The 15,673-nt window shown below is 36.1% G+C and overlaps 2 protein-coding genes across 2 annotated transcripts in view; both read right to left on the bottom strand.

Moving 5' to 3' along the window:
* The window catches only part of tp53rk (TP53 regulating kinase), a 37,998-nt gene extending 36,148 nt beyond the window's left edge, over positions 1-1,850 (bottom strand). Inside the window, exon 1 of the mRNA XM_057361425.1 lies at positions 1,443-1,850. Within this exon, the coding sequence (XP_057217408.1) occupies positions 1,443-1,671 (229 nt within the window). The 5' untranslated portion in view covers positions 1,672-1,850. The remainder of the gene's footprint in view (positions 1-1,442) is intronic.
* Positions 1,851-3,781: 1,931 nt separating this feature from the next.
* ube2v1 (ubiquitin-conjugating enzyme E2 variant 1) overlaps positions 3,782-15,673 on the bottom strand; it is a 55,366-nt gene continuing 43,474 nt past the window's right edge. Inside the window, exon 5 of the mRNA XM_057362335.1 lies at positions 3,782-4,998. Within this exon, the coding sequence (XP_057218318.1) occupies positions 4,852-4,998 (147 nt within the window). The 3' untranslated portion in view covers positions 3,782-4,851. The remainder of the gene's footprint in view (positions 4,999-15,673) is intronic.

Below are 15,673 nucleotides of genomic sequence, written 5' to 3'. Positions count from 1 at the left end.
TGATGAATTTACTTAATTTACAAGTATTTGGCGGTTGTATTATTGACAGGTAAAAGCCTAAACCTTAAATATATGATGACCCAATTTTTTCCGATGTATTTCCAAGAAAAAAACATAGTCTTGTATTCAGAACAATATGGTCGTTTCAATCGTTGAATCAAAAATGAATGAGAATTAAATGTCAAAGCTCTAAAACAGACAATTAATCGTCATAATCGCCAAAGCCCTAAAACAGACAATTAATCGTCATAATCGCAATGATTTATTAGACAATTAATCGTCAGTCAAATTTCATAATCGTGACAGCCCTAGTCGCAGAGACTTTTTTTCTCCCTCGAACGGCTGGTCGCACCGGTGCGACCTCAGATTTTTCTTAGTCGCACCATTGAGAAATAAGGTTGCATGTGCGACCAAATTGGTCGCACTCTAGAGCCCTGAAAACTAGACGAAAATAGTTATGGATAATTCTGACTAAAATAAGACTAAAATGCTCAGACTTTTAGTCGACTGAAACTTGACTAGACTAAAAAGAGTATGAACGTGACTACAACTAATAAAAACTCAAATGAAAGCTTGACACAAAGACTAGACTAAAACTAAAATTAAAACAGGCCGCCTAAAACAACACTACTTATAGATTTAGTCACTTAATTTTGCTCTTAAAATGCACCAGATTGCAGCATTTACCTTTAAAATATGCTACATTTTCTTACGGGGGAGAATGCCCACGGACCCGGGGAAATATGTTTCGCCCCCATAGTCTCACAAAATTCTGTGGGAAACACTGGTAACTCACAGCGAGTTAAATAATTAAATATATACTTTTTGACAAACACAATTTCTGTTGGTTCAAATGATGTCAGATTACAGTCTCTCTATTTAGCACCAAACAATAACAAAGCTTCTCTGTTTAAATGAGCAAAACTAAATCTGGGGTCATCAAGTAACTTATTTGTCAGTATCAGTAATAGTTATTTTGTGGAAAATTTTGAATAATTGCATTGCAGGCTGATTTAAGGTGTCCCCCTAAATATTTTGCTTGTGCTCCTAAAATTATAAATCAGGGGCTACAGTGCTCCTAGTAAAAAAAGTTACTCTGGAGCCCTGCATTATGGATGTGACGATTCTGAAGGTGGCACTGCCTATAGAAGATCATGCTTTTAACAAAAAGCTTTAAGAGACATCACATGGGTTTTTAAATCCCTAAATATTGACATCTCAGATATGAGTACAGAGGAAACAACTTCATTTTTTCATTGTAAGGCTGACAGGAATTTATATTATTTGAATGACAGTTTTTTACATTTTGTTTAAAATATTATGATATCATCATATCCCTTAGGAAAATAGTCATGGTTTAACAATTTACTGTGGTTGGAGTATATGAAATAGCCAGTTAATAAAAGGAAGTACTACGCAGTTGTTTGCAGCTTCACACTAACCTGCTCTCCTGCATCGAAGTATCGATCGCACTTCTTGCGCGGTTCGGCGGCGCGTCAATTTCTCGTCGACTGAAGGGTGGCGATATAATTTTGGGAATCTCTCTTTAATAATGACGGACCGGCCTAAAAACCTACCACGATACACGCGGGCTTCAGCGCCCTGTTTAATCATATGTGCCTCGGCTAAATACGATGGGACCTGTTTTCGTAGAACGTCTGCCTCTGCCATGTTTCGAGCACAATTTTTCCGGGAGTGACTGCTCTCTTCGCTTATTCGGATCCAAGCCACTCTTTTTTCTAAACCTGTCTGTCCTATTCCTGTTTTGTACCGTGGATTATTTCGTAAGAATAAACAAAAAATGCGGATAAAGCTTAGAACATGCGTGCATTTACTCGACCACTTCTTATTCTTTTTGTTTTATGAAAGTTGGCATCCTGCGTCTTGGTGCATTACTGCCACCTTCTGCTCCGGAGTGTGAATTTTATTAACACTAACAATTACCCAGCAATCACAAAAGTTTTTACAACTTTTACCAACGTTGCATTTTGATTACAATTACGTAATGTTACAGTAGGCCTACAACGTTTTAAAAAACGTTCTTAAAGTAGTTAAAACGTAATTATCACGAATACAAAACCAGACCAAGCTGCAACTTTTGTGACACGTTTTATTTAGGTGTTAAAATAAAAATAAAATTTTAAATGTTAAAATCTCTACGTTGCAAGACGTTCAAAAAGCGTTGTGATAGTACCAAAATATAATCAGGCTAAATTCCAACGTTTAAGACGTATTATTCATGTTTTAAATAATGCATTTAATGTGTTTAAAAGAAACGCTTAAGAATAATAACATTAACGCATCAGCATAATGTTTAGTAATTGAGTTTTTTAATGAGTAGCCTGCACACAGTACAGCTTTAATAGTGTGAGTGTGCGTGTGTGTCTGCATTCCATTTCGAAGGGCTCATCCCTATGCCCTAAGCCCTTCGAATGGTTTACCCTCCGGAGTGAGGGCTTTGAAGGGTTAAAGGGTGTAGGGGACCAAACAACTGTTTCTTGAAGTGCTTTTGCTATTTTTGCACTCGTCGCATCACATAAAAGTCAGAGAAATGCAAAACAAAAAGCTTAAGCTGTCACGTCACAGTAAATTAAGTGAACAGTGTCCCAATGTGAAGTGAGACAGGGTCCTGCAGTGCCCGAACCCGTGTTGGGCCAACACGATATAATGATTCAAGACCTCAGGAGCTGATTGAGACACAGCCTTCGTTTTTTGTCTTAAATGAAATCAATCTAAGATTTTATGCAATAAATACAATACAACTACTTAAAAAAAACTTTAAAAAACGACTAACTTTTAATACTAGTCTAAACAGATTTCTGCAAGGGGCCTGCTTAAAATGATTCATGACCAGGAACAATACTTCAGTGAATTTAAGACTTAAGGCCTAAAATGGATTTTGAGATGTAATTTTTTTTGGCTTTTTAAGACACCACGGAAAGCCTGTATAACTAGTAGTACATTTAACTTTAGTTAAATTTAGGATTAGATTATACACTTACTGTATATTTTTGCAATAGTAGAAACGTTGTTTCAATACACACCAAACAGATCTCATCCCCCATTTACTGCCATAGTAGGGAAAATAAATAGTATGGGAGTCAATGGAGGATGAGATCTGTTTGGTTACTGACATTCTTCTAAATATATTCATTTGTGTTTAGCAGAACAAAGAAATTTATACAGATTTGGAACAGCCTGAGTGCAAGTAAAAGATTAAAGAAATTTCATTTTTGGGTGAACTATCCCTTTAACGTATTAGTGGTATTTATTGTACTTTTTTAAAGTGCACTAAAGTACTCATGAAGGATAAATACAGTTTTAATAAATAGTGTATAGCTTTTAGTTTTATTTAGCTCAAAAAAAAAAAAAAATTAGATAGTCGCTGGTATTTTGAGTATATTTTTTGTATATTCCAGTTTACCATATTTTTTACCCGTGTTTGCATAATCATTCTTTCTGCACTACTGGACCCTAACGTCTGCCTCTAACTTGACTGTGAAGAAAAAACCTCTCCCTATAAATGGATGTGCCTGACAAAACCATCTTTTATAAGGTTTTATAAGGATACAGCAGATGGTATTATGTTTTAGAAATGTACCATGGCAGTTTAAGCATCATTTAGTCCTAAGATATTACCATCTTTTTTGTTAAACATAGTCTAACTCATGATTTTGGGGCAAATCTTTTATGATGAAAATATTTAGATCAACTATTAAGATCTAAATATTTTTACATATTTTATTGGTAACACTTAAAAATAAGGTTACAGTGAAAAAAAATATTTATTCATTGTTGTTAATATTATTTAATGCAAATACAATTTTTCTTGTTAGTTTACTTAAGTATTGTTCATTGTTATTAATGCATTGTTAACAAATACAACCTTATCAAAGTGTTACACCGTGTCTACACCTGACGCTGTGCAATGCGACAAAAGACAATATAACGCATTAGAGCCCATTATAATTTTAAATTTAGTGCACACTGGATGCGGCGCAACAATCCTATTAAAACAAGCCATGTGTCGTGTCCGGTGTAGACACGGTGTTAACCATTTATTAATCAGGCCACTTGTTGACATTAGTTTTTACCAATACACATATTTCTCCTATTAAGTTTTGTTTTTATTATACATATATTATGTTTCTGTAGGTTTGTCTATGCATTAATTAAAAAATACAGACATTTTGGGCTTGAGCTTTTACAGATTTAGTTTTGTGTTTGTGCATATCCTCATTTTCAGGCCTTGTGCGACAGCTGTCTTTATCACAAGGTTAGTTAAAACATTTTTGTAAAAAAATAAATAACTGCAAAGCCGGTAATGTACCAGTAACTAAGATGATACCCTAAACAGATAAGATATTAGGTTCTATAGTCATCCTTAAATGCTCAAGATCAAGTTTTATCGTTTCTAATATCTTTAAAACTGTAATAACAAATTAAAGAAAAAATGAAAATTAAGAATCTCACATGATAGCACAAAGACATTTTCAAGAAGATCTAGTCTTGAATGATGGTTGCTTTTACTTTTGAAAAACAAGGCACACAAAGTACACTCAATATGATCATTTATGTTATTTTTACAATTTGCATGTATAACAAATAAACACTTAAAAAAAGATTAGGAAGATGTACAGTATTCTGCTGTGCACAGCACTAACTACATCCATGGTTTCTGTCCAATGTGAGCTCCCAAGGCCGGACTGCTAACTGGCTGCTGTAGCATAGGGGGAGCGGTCAGGAACGAGAGAAGTACAGTCAGAGAAAATACTGGCATGAGTCCAGTAAAAAAGGTGGAATGCTCAGCCTTGAATGTGTTAATGTGTTTGAATGAAGGTAAAGAAGCGCTCAGTTGCTGTAGATTTGTCCCTCCGGGGGCTGTGGTAGCTTCATGTTTTCTTTGCACATCATGAGCCGTCGCAGCTCCTGCAGGACCACACGAATGCTGTAGGAATTCTGCCACTTGGCCAGTGAGGACACAGCTCTCATGTCAACCTGATTGAACCGAAAAAGTTTAGATTACACATTAGCCAATACAAATACATTAGCTAATTGCAGTGGTTTCCGAAATGGCTCATGTGTAACCTTAAGCATGTTTACTTTAATAAAACAAGGCTTGTGACTTTTTTTAAGCTATATTTACAGGGATAGATCACCCAAAAAATGAAAATTTAAATAAAAATTTTAAGGGACAGTTGAAAAGCAGTGAAATTCTGTTATAAAATGTTTTGACAATCCCAGTACCAAACAGTAATTTCCTGGCTATTACACAACACAATCGTAGGCTAGTAGTCTATGAAGCTGCCATGGACCAAGGCGGAATACGCCCTTTTCACAATGACGTCACTTAACTTCCGCCTTTTTGCAAAGCAGTGTATCATAACATCCGTCTTGCAACAAACAAGAAGAAGAACTTCCGTTTTGCCGTCACGCTGGAATTTAACAACAGTGAGAAAAAAAAACTGACAGAACACGTATTCAAGTACTTATCCTAGCACCTTCGCTAACACAAAAAGAAAACAAAACACTTACCTTCATAATCAAACAGGTATTGTTCAACGAAGAATTTGTATCCTTTCTCTAGCTTTGATCTTGTCGTTAGCGAAAATTTGTCTGCAAGACGTCGTACATCATCTAGACGTATTTGTGGCAGATGTGCAAGCCACTTGGTAAACTCCATTCTGAGGCGCTAGCAGAAGTAATTTCTTCTTCTTGAGTTTTACTGGCGGTTGGCAAACCAGCTTATAGGTGCATTACCGCCACCTCATGAACTGGAGTGCTAGCGGAAGTAATGATACACTGCTTCGCGGCAGAACGGAAGATGCGTGACGTCATGTGAAAAGGGCGTATAGCTATACTTATGGTTGAGAACTTGAGACAGAGGGAATTCTGTCACAATTATTATCAATATGCTTGTTCTTTACGTTCTTATCTTACATCATAATTTAACTATAATTTTGAGTTGTTTCCAGGGATAAGGGGTCTAGGATGTGGCCTACACTCTTAGAAGAGATTTAACCTTTAGAGTTAGAAAAATAACTTTAAAGTTCAAATATGAACTTGTAATAATCAAAAAGGTTCAACGTTGAACTTATAAGTTCTATAAGTAACCCATTGTTATTTGGTATACTGTTAGAAGTTCTTTTTAGAACCTCTGTTGTGGCAAAAGGGTTCAAATTAGAACCTGGCCTGTTACCAAGGTTCCTTTTTGAAGCTTTTCTAGATGGACTTGGACTAGATTTTCTGCTGTTTTGTTGTTGCTGTTATTATAATTCGTATTAATATAATTGAAGTATCATAATTTTAAAATTTACATTTACATAAGTAATATATAAAGATTGATATATACAAATTAAAATACACAAACAAACAATAAACATATAATTTCCCCATGAACAAAACAGAGAAAAACATCCCCAATCGTTTAAACTTATTTCAAACATCTAAAATGACAGACTTATGATTTCAAGAGCCAGTGCTATACGTTCAGGCAAACTGGGAATGCTTCTTCCCATATACTACTTGGAAATAACATCGGAAACTTCGCTCATAGTCGGACATACGACTATGAACTCATGGCAGATCAATCAAGCCCAAGCGCAGGGAGACGAGTCACATCCAAAATGCTTGCAGTCATGCAGTGAGATTAGTGTGGAGCTAATTTATGCAAAACATTAAGAAACTGTAGAAAAAGTATTTGACTGGAACGCCGTGAGGTCGGAAGTGGGATGTTTCAACTAGACTTTGCCTCGAACGAAGACTAGCGTTCAAATGTCCCTCGTCCCTGTGGCGCAGCTCAAAACCATAACAAATTATGCTGCGCGGGCGAAGGAACTGAGAGGAAACTTAACAAAATTACTATGACCTTTATGAAAACATGAAAATAAAACAAATCAAATGTAACATTAAAGTTAAGACGTAGTTACTGCACATTAAAATGCAGACTAACGCTGTTAACTATGTTAAAATGACCTTTTTCTATATAGGACTGTGAAAAGAGTCTCTTATTAAGAGAGATTTATAGGGCTAAACAGGCAACATTTGTATTAATTATTTCACCCCCTTACTTTCTTTTAAGTAGAGAAAACGATAAACATGTATCAATAAAAGGGGGAAAGATACAGGTGACAACACACCTGCAAAATGGATGAATAGCATTTCTAGCAACACAATGTGGACAACAATCAGAGCGTAAGTACTGAATAAATGAAGATTTATTTGTTTAACGTTAAAAACATTGTGCTTTCTTATTGAACAGCAAAGTTAACAGCCAAAGTAGGATACTCTTCAAGGCACACTCTTCTAGCAGAAATAAAGTCTGTTTATTTAGGTAAACTACATGTATGTGTTGATTTAGTGACTATTATAATTTATTATGTCCAGTACATAAACTAAACTTCATAACATATTAACATGTTAATACATTCTGTGTCGGTCAGCTGCATTAAGTCAGCAGTAGTCTGTTGTCTTAAAGGGACACTTAACCCCAAAAAAAATAATTCTGTCATCATTTACTCACCCTCTGATTGTTCCAAACCTGCATAAATGTCTTGGTTTTGCTGAACACAGGAATATATTTGGAAGAATGTCAGATCTCATTCCCCATTTACTGCCATAGTTGTGAAAATAAATACTATGGGAGTCAATAGGGGATGAGATCTGACGTTCTTCCAAATATCTTTTTGTGTGCTCTGCTAAGACATTTATACAGGTTTGTAACAAATAAATGATCACATAATTTACATTTTTGGGTGAAGTACTGTATACTGTATAAGTGTGAAAGTTTGTTTAATCATCTATTATCTATTCTATTCTAATCTATTAATTTCTTTTTTCCTGTAGTATTGTATATCTTTTAATCATTCAATGTGTTTCTGTTGAATTAGTTGTTTTCCAGATGTGTCTCTGTCATGTTGCCATTAATGTGGAACCCACACAACCTGTACAAAGAGTCAAAAGCCTACATCATTTTAATGAACAGATAATACTTAATCTCCTATCTTGATCTCTTATGCCTAACCACAAGGAACATGCTACAGGCAATGTTTCACCTAAATTTATAAATGCAAAATCTGTGAATATTGAGACCGCCTTATGGCCTGAAGGAGTACTGAGTACTGCAGAGGACACAACATAACACAAATGAGTTTTACTGATCTGTGGTGTTCTGTTTCCAGAGCTGTGTCCACCCATGCTTTTAAAGCCCACTGTACGGTATGTAAACATCATGTCTACGATGGTGAACTTATGTAGAGATCTGAGTAAAGTGGTTCGGTATTCTGTATTAGTATAAAGGTATATTTAAATGAACATTTTTTATTTAGTAGGCCATCATACACTATGGTTTGGCTGTGCTTCAGAATTTGTCTGTGCAAGATGCTGAGCAAGTTTTCCACAATGATCTGGATAACCATCACAGGTAAATAACATATTTATATTCACGTTTCTTGCCTCTCTCTGTCTCTATTCAGTATTTTTGGTCAGTTTTAAGGGGATTTGTTAATTATAGTTTCTTGAAACAACGATGCTAAAACATCAAAATAAAATCTGTCCAAATCTTTGGACAATACACAAAAACAGCAATATGAACAAATGAATAATCCTTATTACTTCAGGCTGTGGCATCTTGATGTTTACTGATGATAAACTGTCATTTGAGAGCCATGTCGCCAACACCTGTAAAATTACATTTTTCCATATTAAGAATGCAGGTGCTGGTCATATAATTAGAATATCATCAAAAAGTTGATTTATTTCACTAATTCCATTCAATGCTCTGATAGTGGCCTTCAGCTCTTCTGCATTGTTGGGTCTGGCATATCGCATCTTCCTCTTCACAATACCCTATAGATTTTGTATGGGGTTAAGGTCAGGCGAGTTTGCTGGCCTATTAAGAAAAGGGATACCATGGTCCTTAAACCAGGTACTGGTAGCTTTGGCACTGTGTGCAGGTGCCAAGTCCTGTTGGAAAATGAAATCTGCATCTCCATAAAGTTGGTCAGCAGCAGTGACCAAAGTTACTTGCCCTGACCAAAATTGTACTTGCCCGCCACAAAAAGTAATACATAAATAATAATGTCTATTTATTAGTTTGTTTTTTAACCTATGCAATCTTAATAAATAAGCTCATGATACCATAAAACTATTAGCCTAACTCTAATAATAATAGTCAATCAGTTAGTAATAAAATTAGAACAAATGATCAAATTACGAGCAATAGCACAAATAAATGTAATAAAGCAAACACACATAAAATTAACAGTGCTTTTTAGGTTTTTCAGGTTGGTCTAACTGTGGTCATTAGGTACAGAAACTGAATAAAAGAGTCAAATGTAAATTAACACTTCGCAGTCTTCACAGTATACTGAAATATAGATCAAACCTTATTAAAGTTGATCAGTCAGGAGCAGCGAGTCTGTTTTGCCTTTGCTTTTTGTTGTTTGATGAGCATTAAAACAGATATATTTATTATGCTGCTGTCCCTTTATTATGAGCTAGCATGCACGGATCACATGCTTTTTGTTTCCCCACTGTTTTCGTTTACAGTAAACTATAATGGATTTATCAACGTGATAAAGAGCCTATTCACTAAATAATAACATAAAATAAGTTAAATTGGTTCAACTTGCATTGAACTGAATTTGAGCTTGCGCATACAGAATGTACGTGGAAGTTGAATAGGTTAAAGTTATTGTTATTTTATTCATTTGTCTGTTTTTCTTTCTCCCAGCTATCAGCTGATAGGCAAAAGGTCATTTTAAATGTTTTTTTTAGTGTTGTATTTGTATTACTTATTATTGCACTTTAAAAAAAAGAAACAGACTGTGGTCCTGAAACCGTCACCCTGAATGATCCTGCAACTGGGATTTACACAGCTCTGCACTGCATACATCAGCTTATGCACTTTCTCTCGGTTTATGGCTGATGTTAGGAAGAATGTTACTGGCTGATGTTAGGAAGAATGTTACTGACTGACAAAGTCACCATTTACTTACAAACATTAGTCAAAAAGCAAAAAATATTATTTTGTGCTCTCCTAAGGAAAGAAAGTCAAAGAGGGTTTGAAATATGATGGTGAGTAAATGATCACATATTACAGATTAAAATGGCCATTTTTGTTAGTTTAAATAAATGCATAACTACAGTGAGGTGGGGTTGCTTTATTTCATAATTATTTTACTTTGTTAATGTTATACATATCACAATCAGATATTAAATAAAATATATTGTAATTTTGTGTCCTCTGGAAATTTTGTATGTACGCAATAAATATTTAATGGAGAACCATGGTGTTGTGCAGTGTTATGAAATGGTGTTATAGTATAATGTGTAATATAATAAAAACAATAAGAATAATAATTATACAAACAATAGTAATAATAATACTGAAATGGTGACTAGAAAAGGGTTACAAAAAGAACCCTGCTGGTTCTTTAATGCACCTTTAAGAGAGGGTTCCAATTGGAACCTTTTTGAAAAGGTTCAAAACCTCTAAGATTCCCCCACAGTTGTAATCTCCAGGAACCTCAAAACGTTCATTTTGGAACCTTTTCTTCTTAGAGTGTAGGCAAATAATTTTTTAGACTCTAAACAGGTAGTAGTATTGGCTACTTTTTTAAGTACATTTTAGAGCCCAATACTTCTTTACTTCAACTTGAGTAAACAAGTTTAGTCTGTACTTCAACTTTTACCAGAGTACTTTTAAACATGAGTATCTGTACTTCAACTTAAGTAAAGGATGTGTGTATTTTGCCATCTCTGGCGACCGTTAGAATGTTACACTTTAATATTTCCATGGTGGCGCGGCACTGCTTATCATGTGACACACAGCTATATGTCTGATGCATTGCTTTCACATATTTTTCTTTTTTACTCAAAATATTCACAGACTTGTTAATAACTATGTCGTGAAACATCTGATTTTCTGATTGTCAAATATGTGTATGTGAATGTTTTTTTTGTTTGTTTAAACACTTTTATAATGATCGCGTTAGTTGAGCTATATGCGGGGTGGGCCCCCATGTTTGTTTATGCCACGAGAATCGGATCTGTTGGATTTATAGCACGTGAATTCATCCATCTCTCTCAGATTACACAAATGTAAGTGGCTGATGAGCTAAAAGAATAGAGTGAGCTTTACAGTTGTTAACATTATGTGTATCTCATGTGAATAAAACATCTGTCAAATTATATTTGAATGGATTATTATTGCCACTTCCATTGACATCAGTGTGTATTTTACAAACTCTAAATGTATTATCGGCTTGTACGCACATGTATTTAAATGTCTGAAGCCTAAATTAAACATTATGTGGTTGAAATCACTGCATAGTTGTGATATGTGGCAGGCGCTGAGTACGTCTGTCTCCTGCCCAGTGCCAGCCAAAGCGATGAATGTTGTAATCCCACCGGTGTGACTGTACAGATCAAAGGGTTAACAGGGTACATTTGCCAGTCATATAACAAAAAAACTTGAACATAATGCACTCGCACCGCACTGGTCACTTTCTTCCAAATACCTTTCATGTTGAAACGAGATGGTCTCCATCCCTCCTGGGCTGGGACTTCCATCCTGTCTAGAAATATGGCAAAAAGTCTTAATGCTAATGCTAAAACTTGACTCGCTGGGGCCCAGGTCAGGGAGCAGACAGTATGGCTTAACCAACTGTCTGCTTGCCGTCTCACGTCGCAGAATACACAAAATGTACAACATGTAGTAATCCGTTCTCCCAAACATCACAAAATAGAGACTGTGTCTGTCCCCCGGATTAGCAAACATAAAATAATGCGTAAACCTCTTGAAAGTAATTTAATAAACGTTAAACAAACTAAACATGAACAAAATACAGATAATCAACTGTTACGACTCGGATTGCTAAATATTAGATCTCTCTCTAATAAAGCACTTTTTGTTAACGATATGATAACAGATCATAAAATAGACATGCTCTGTTTGACAGAAACATGGCTAAAACCAGATGATTATATTGCTTTAAATGAATCTGTCCCCCAAGATTATTATTATAAACACGAGCCTCGTCTAAAAGGCAGAGGGGGAGGTGTCGCAGCACTTTACAATAACTCTCTTAGCATTTCCCAGAAGTCGAACTCTAAATATAATTCTTTTGAAGTCATGGTTCTTCATGTTTCAACACCTAATACTAAAGATAAAACACTTTTTAAATTGATTCTAGCTATTGTATATAGGCCTCCAGGGCACCACACAGATTTTATTAAAGAATTTGGTGGGTTCTTATCAGAACTAGTACTGGCCGCAGATAGACTCCTTGTCGTTGGTGACTTTAACATCCACGTAGATAACGTTACAGATGCCTTAGGAATGGCTTTCAAAGACACTCTTAACTCCATGGGCATTAGTCAACATGTGTCAGGACCCACTCACCTTCGTAATCATACTTTAGATTTAATACTGTCTTACGGTATAAATGTGGACGACGTTAAAATCCTTCAGCAGAGTGAAGACATTTCGGATCATTATCTGGTATTATGTTTGCTTCACTGGCCTACGGCTGCAAATAAAACTCATTGTTACAAATATGGTAGAACAATAACTTCAACTACCAAAGATGCGTTTCTCGATAATCTGCCCGAATTGTCTCAAATCATGAGAAATAACGTTGAAGATCTTGACATTACCACTGAAAATTTTAATTCCACCTTCTCGGTAACGCTAGACAAAGTTGCTCCACTACGTTTAAAGAAGATTAAAAATGGCAGCCCCACACCGTGGTATAATGAACACACTCAGGCTCTAAAGAAAGCGGCCCGAAAAATGGAGCGCAACTTTAAGAAAACTAAATTAGAGGTATTTCGTACAGCATGGAAGGATAGTATTCGAAAATACAGGAAAGCCCTAATAACTTCTAGATCCGCCTACTTTTCATCACTAATAGAAGAAAACCAGCACAACCCTAGGTTTTTATTTAACACGGTGGCTAAATTAACAAAAAATAAATCGTCAGTGACTTCTGATCCTGTATATCAGCATAGCAGTGATGAATTTATGAACTACTTCACATATAAAATCCAAGATATTAGAGAAAAAATTATAACAATGCAATCAGAAGTGAAACCCGCTGAACAAACTAACTACAGCGCCCTTAAGGAGAAAATGCAATTATTTTATACCGTAGATCAAGATGAGCTGTCTAAAATTATTAGATCATCTAAATCAACAACATGCATACTAGACCCTATACCTACAAATCTACTGAAAGAGATGCTCCCAGAAATTATAGATCCTCTTCTTGGTATTATTAACTCATCTCTGACATTAGGACATGTGCCTAAAGCATATAAGGTGGCTGTTATAAGGCCCCTTGTCAAAAAACCCCAACTCGACCCTAGAGAACTAAGGAACTACAGGCCTATATCGAATCTACCTTTCATATCTAAAGTTCTGGAAAAAGTAGTTTCAACTCAATTATGCTCCTTCCTCCAAAGGAATGACATCAATGAAGAATTCCAGTCTGGATTTAGAGCATGTCACAGTACAGAGACTGCTTTGATCAGAGTTACAAATGATCTGCTATTGGCGTCTGACCGAGGTTGTATCTCGTTATTGGTGCTGCTAGACCTTAGTGCTGCATTCGATACCATTGACCACAGCACACTCCTACATAGACTCGAAAATTATGTCGGCATTAAGGGAATAGCTTTGAAATGGTTTAAATCTTATTTATCCGACCGTTTTCAATTTGTAGCAATAAACAATGAGGTGTCACGCAAATCGCAAGTCCAGTACGGTGTACCACAGGGCTCAGTCTTAGGGCCTCTGCTCTTCGCATTATACATGCTACCTCTAGGAGATATAATAAAGCGACACGGAGTTAGCTTTCACTGTTATGCTGATGATACTCAACTTTATATTTCCTCGAAGCCTCATGAAACACAGCAGTTCCATCGAATAATGGAATGCATAGTCGATATAAAAAACTGGATGAGTAACAACTTTTTATTACTGAACTCGGACAAAACGGAAGTGTTACTTATTGGACCGAAAACTGCTATAAGTAACAACCAAGAATACTGTTTAACTATTGACGGATGTTCCATAAAACCCTCGTCGTCAGCAAAGAATCTTGGCGTTCTATTCGATAGTAATCTGTCATTTGAGAGCCACGTCGCCAACACCTGTAAAATTGCGTTTTTCCATTTTAAGAATATATCTAAACTACGTCATATGCTGTCAATCTCAGATGCAGAGAAGTTAATTCATGCATTCATGACATCAAGACTAGATTACTGTAATGCACTGTTAGGTGGTTGCCCTGCAGGCTTATTACAAAAACTCCAACTGGTCCAAAACGCGGCAGCTCGAGTTCTTACACGTACAAAAAAGTATGAACATATTAGCCCGGTTCTGTCAACCTTGCACTGGTTACCTATAAAGCATCGCGTTAACTTTAAAATCTTGCTTATTACCTATAAAGCCTTACATGGTTTAGCTCCTCAGTACTTGAATGAACTCCTTTTGTATTACAGTCCTTCACGTGCATTACGCTCTCAGGCGTCCTGTCAGTTGGTAATACCTAGAATTTCAAAATCAAGTGCAGGTGGTAGATCCTTTTCCTATCTAGCGCCTAAACTTTGGAATAGTCTTCCCTGCACTGTCCGGGAGGCAGACACACTCTGTCAGTTTAAATCTAGACTAAAGACGCATCTTTTTAATCTTGCATACACTACTCTTCCATAATATAAATCTTCAGAGGGTTTAGGCTGCATTAGTTAGATCAACCGGAACCAAAAACACAACTGATGTACTTGTTGCATCAAAGAGTACAGAACAGTACTCTACTCTCAGCCAGTCTTGTCTCATTGTTCCAAGGTTACCACAGCGAGCAGGATGCAGTTCATGGCCTGACCTGATGGTAGAGCGGAGAATGGGAAGTGGGGACCTGACAAGAGCTGAGATGATAGAGCTGGATAAAGAAGGACGCGGTCTCTTGACATGTCTTCACCACAAAACTTCAAATGCTATTAGATTATTAATGATAATCTTAAACTATAATTTATTTTATTATTAAGTTTATTTATTTTATTTAGCCTTGTTGTGCAAGTTCTCTGGAGCTTGTGCAGAGGCAGCAGCTTTTGCCAGAGGGGAACTGGAATCCCCTGGTTGGGCCTGGGTTCTCCTGAGGTTTTTTTTCTCGATTAGAGTTTTGGGTTCCTCGCCACCGTTTGCATACTGTTTTTGCACTATCTGCCTGACCGGGGGGGCTGCTTTAGAATTTTAAAGTTTTACTTAATTAATATTGCATATAGGAATTTATAGTCTGTTATATTTGACCTGTGCTTCTCTCTCCTTTATCCTAAATGTGTGCTCTCAGTGAGTGTGTGTGTGTGTGCGTACTTGTCTGTGTACGTACGTGTGTGTGTGTTGTGTGTGTGTGCGTGCGCATGTGTGTGTGTGTGTGTGTCTCTATGTCTATGTGTGTTAGTACGTGTGCATATTGTGTGTGTGGAGTGTTTTGTATGTGGGTATGTCTGTCTTCTGTGTTTTCAACCTTTTCTTGTTTCTGCAGGTACAACTTTAATTATTTTGCTTATAGTCAATATGTCTCATGTACAGCTGCTTTGTAACAATGAAAATTGTAAAAGCGCTATATAAATAAAGTTGAGTTGAGAGTTGAGTTGAGTTCAACAGAAC

The sequence above is a fragment of the Triplophysa rosa genome, linkage group LG20 (genome assembly GCF_024868665.1).
Source record: "Triplophysa rosa linkage group LG20, Trosa_1v2, whole genome shotgun sequence".
Lineage (NCBI taxonomy): Eukaryota > Metazoa > Chordata > Actinopteri > Cypriniformes > Nemacheilidae > Triplophysa > Triplophysa rosa.
This window is presented reverse-complemented; position numbering and strand designations above follow the sequence as displayed.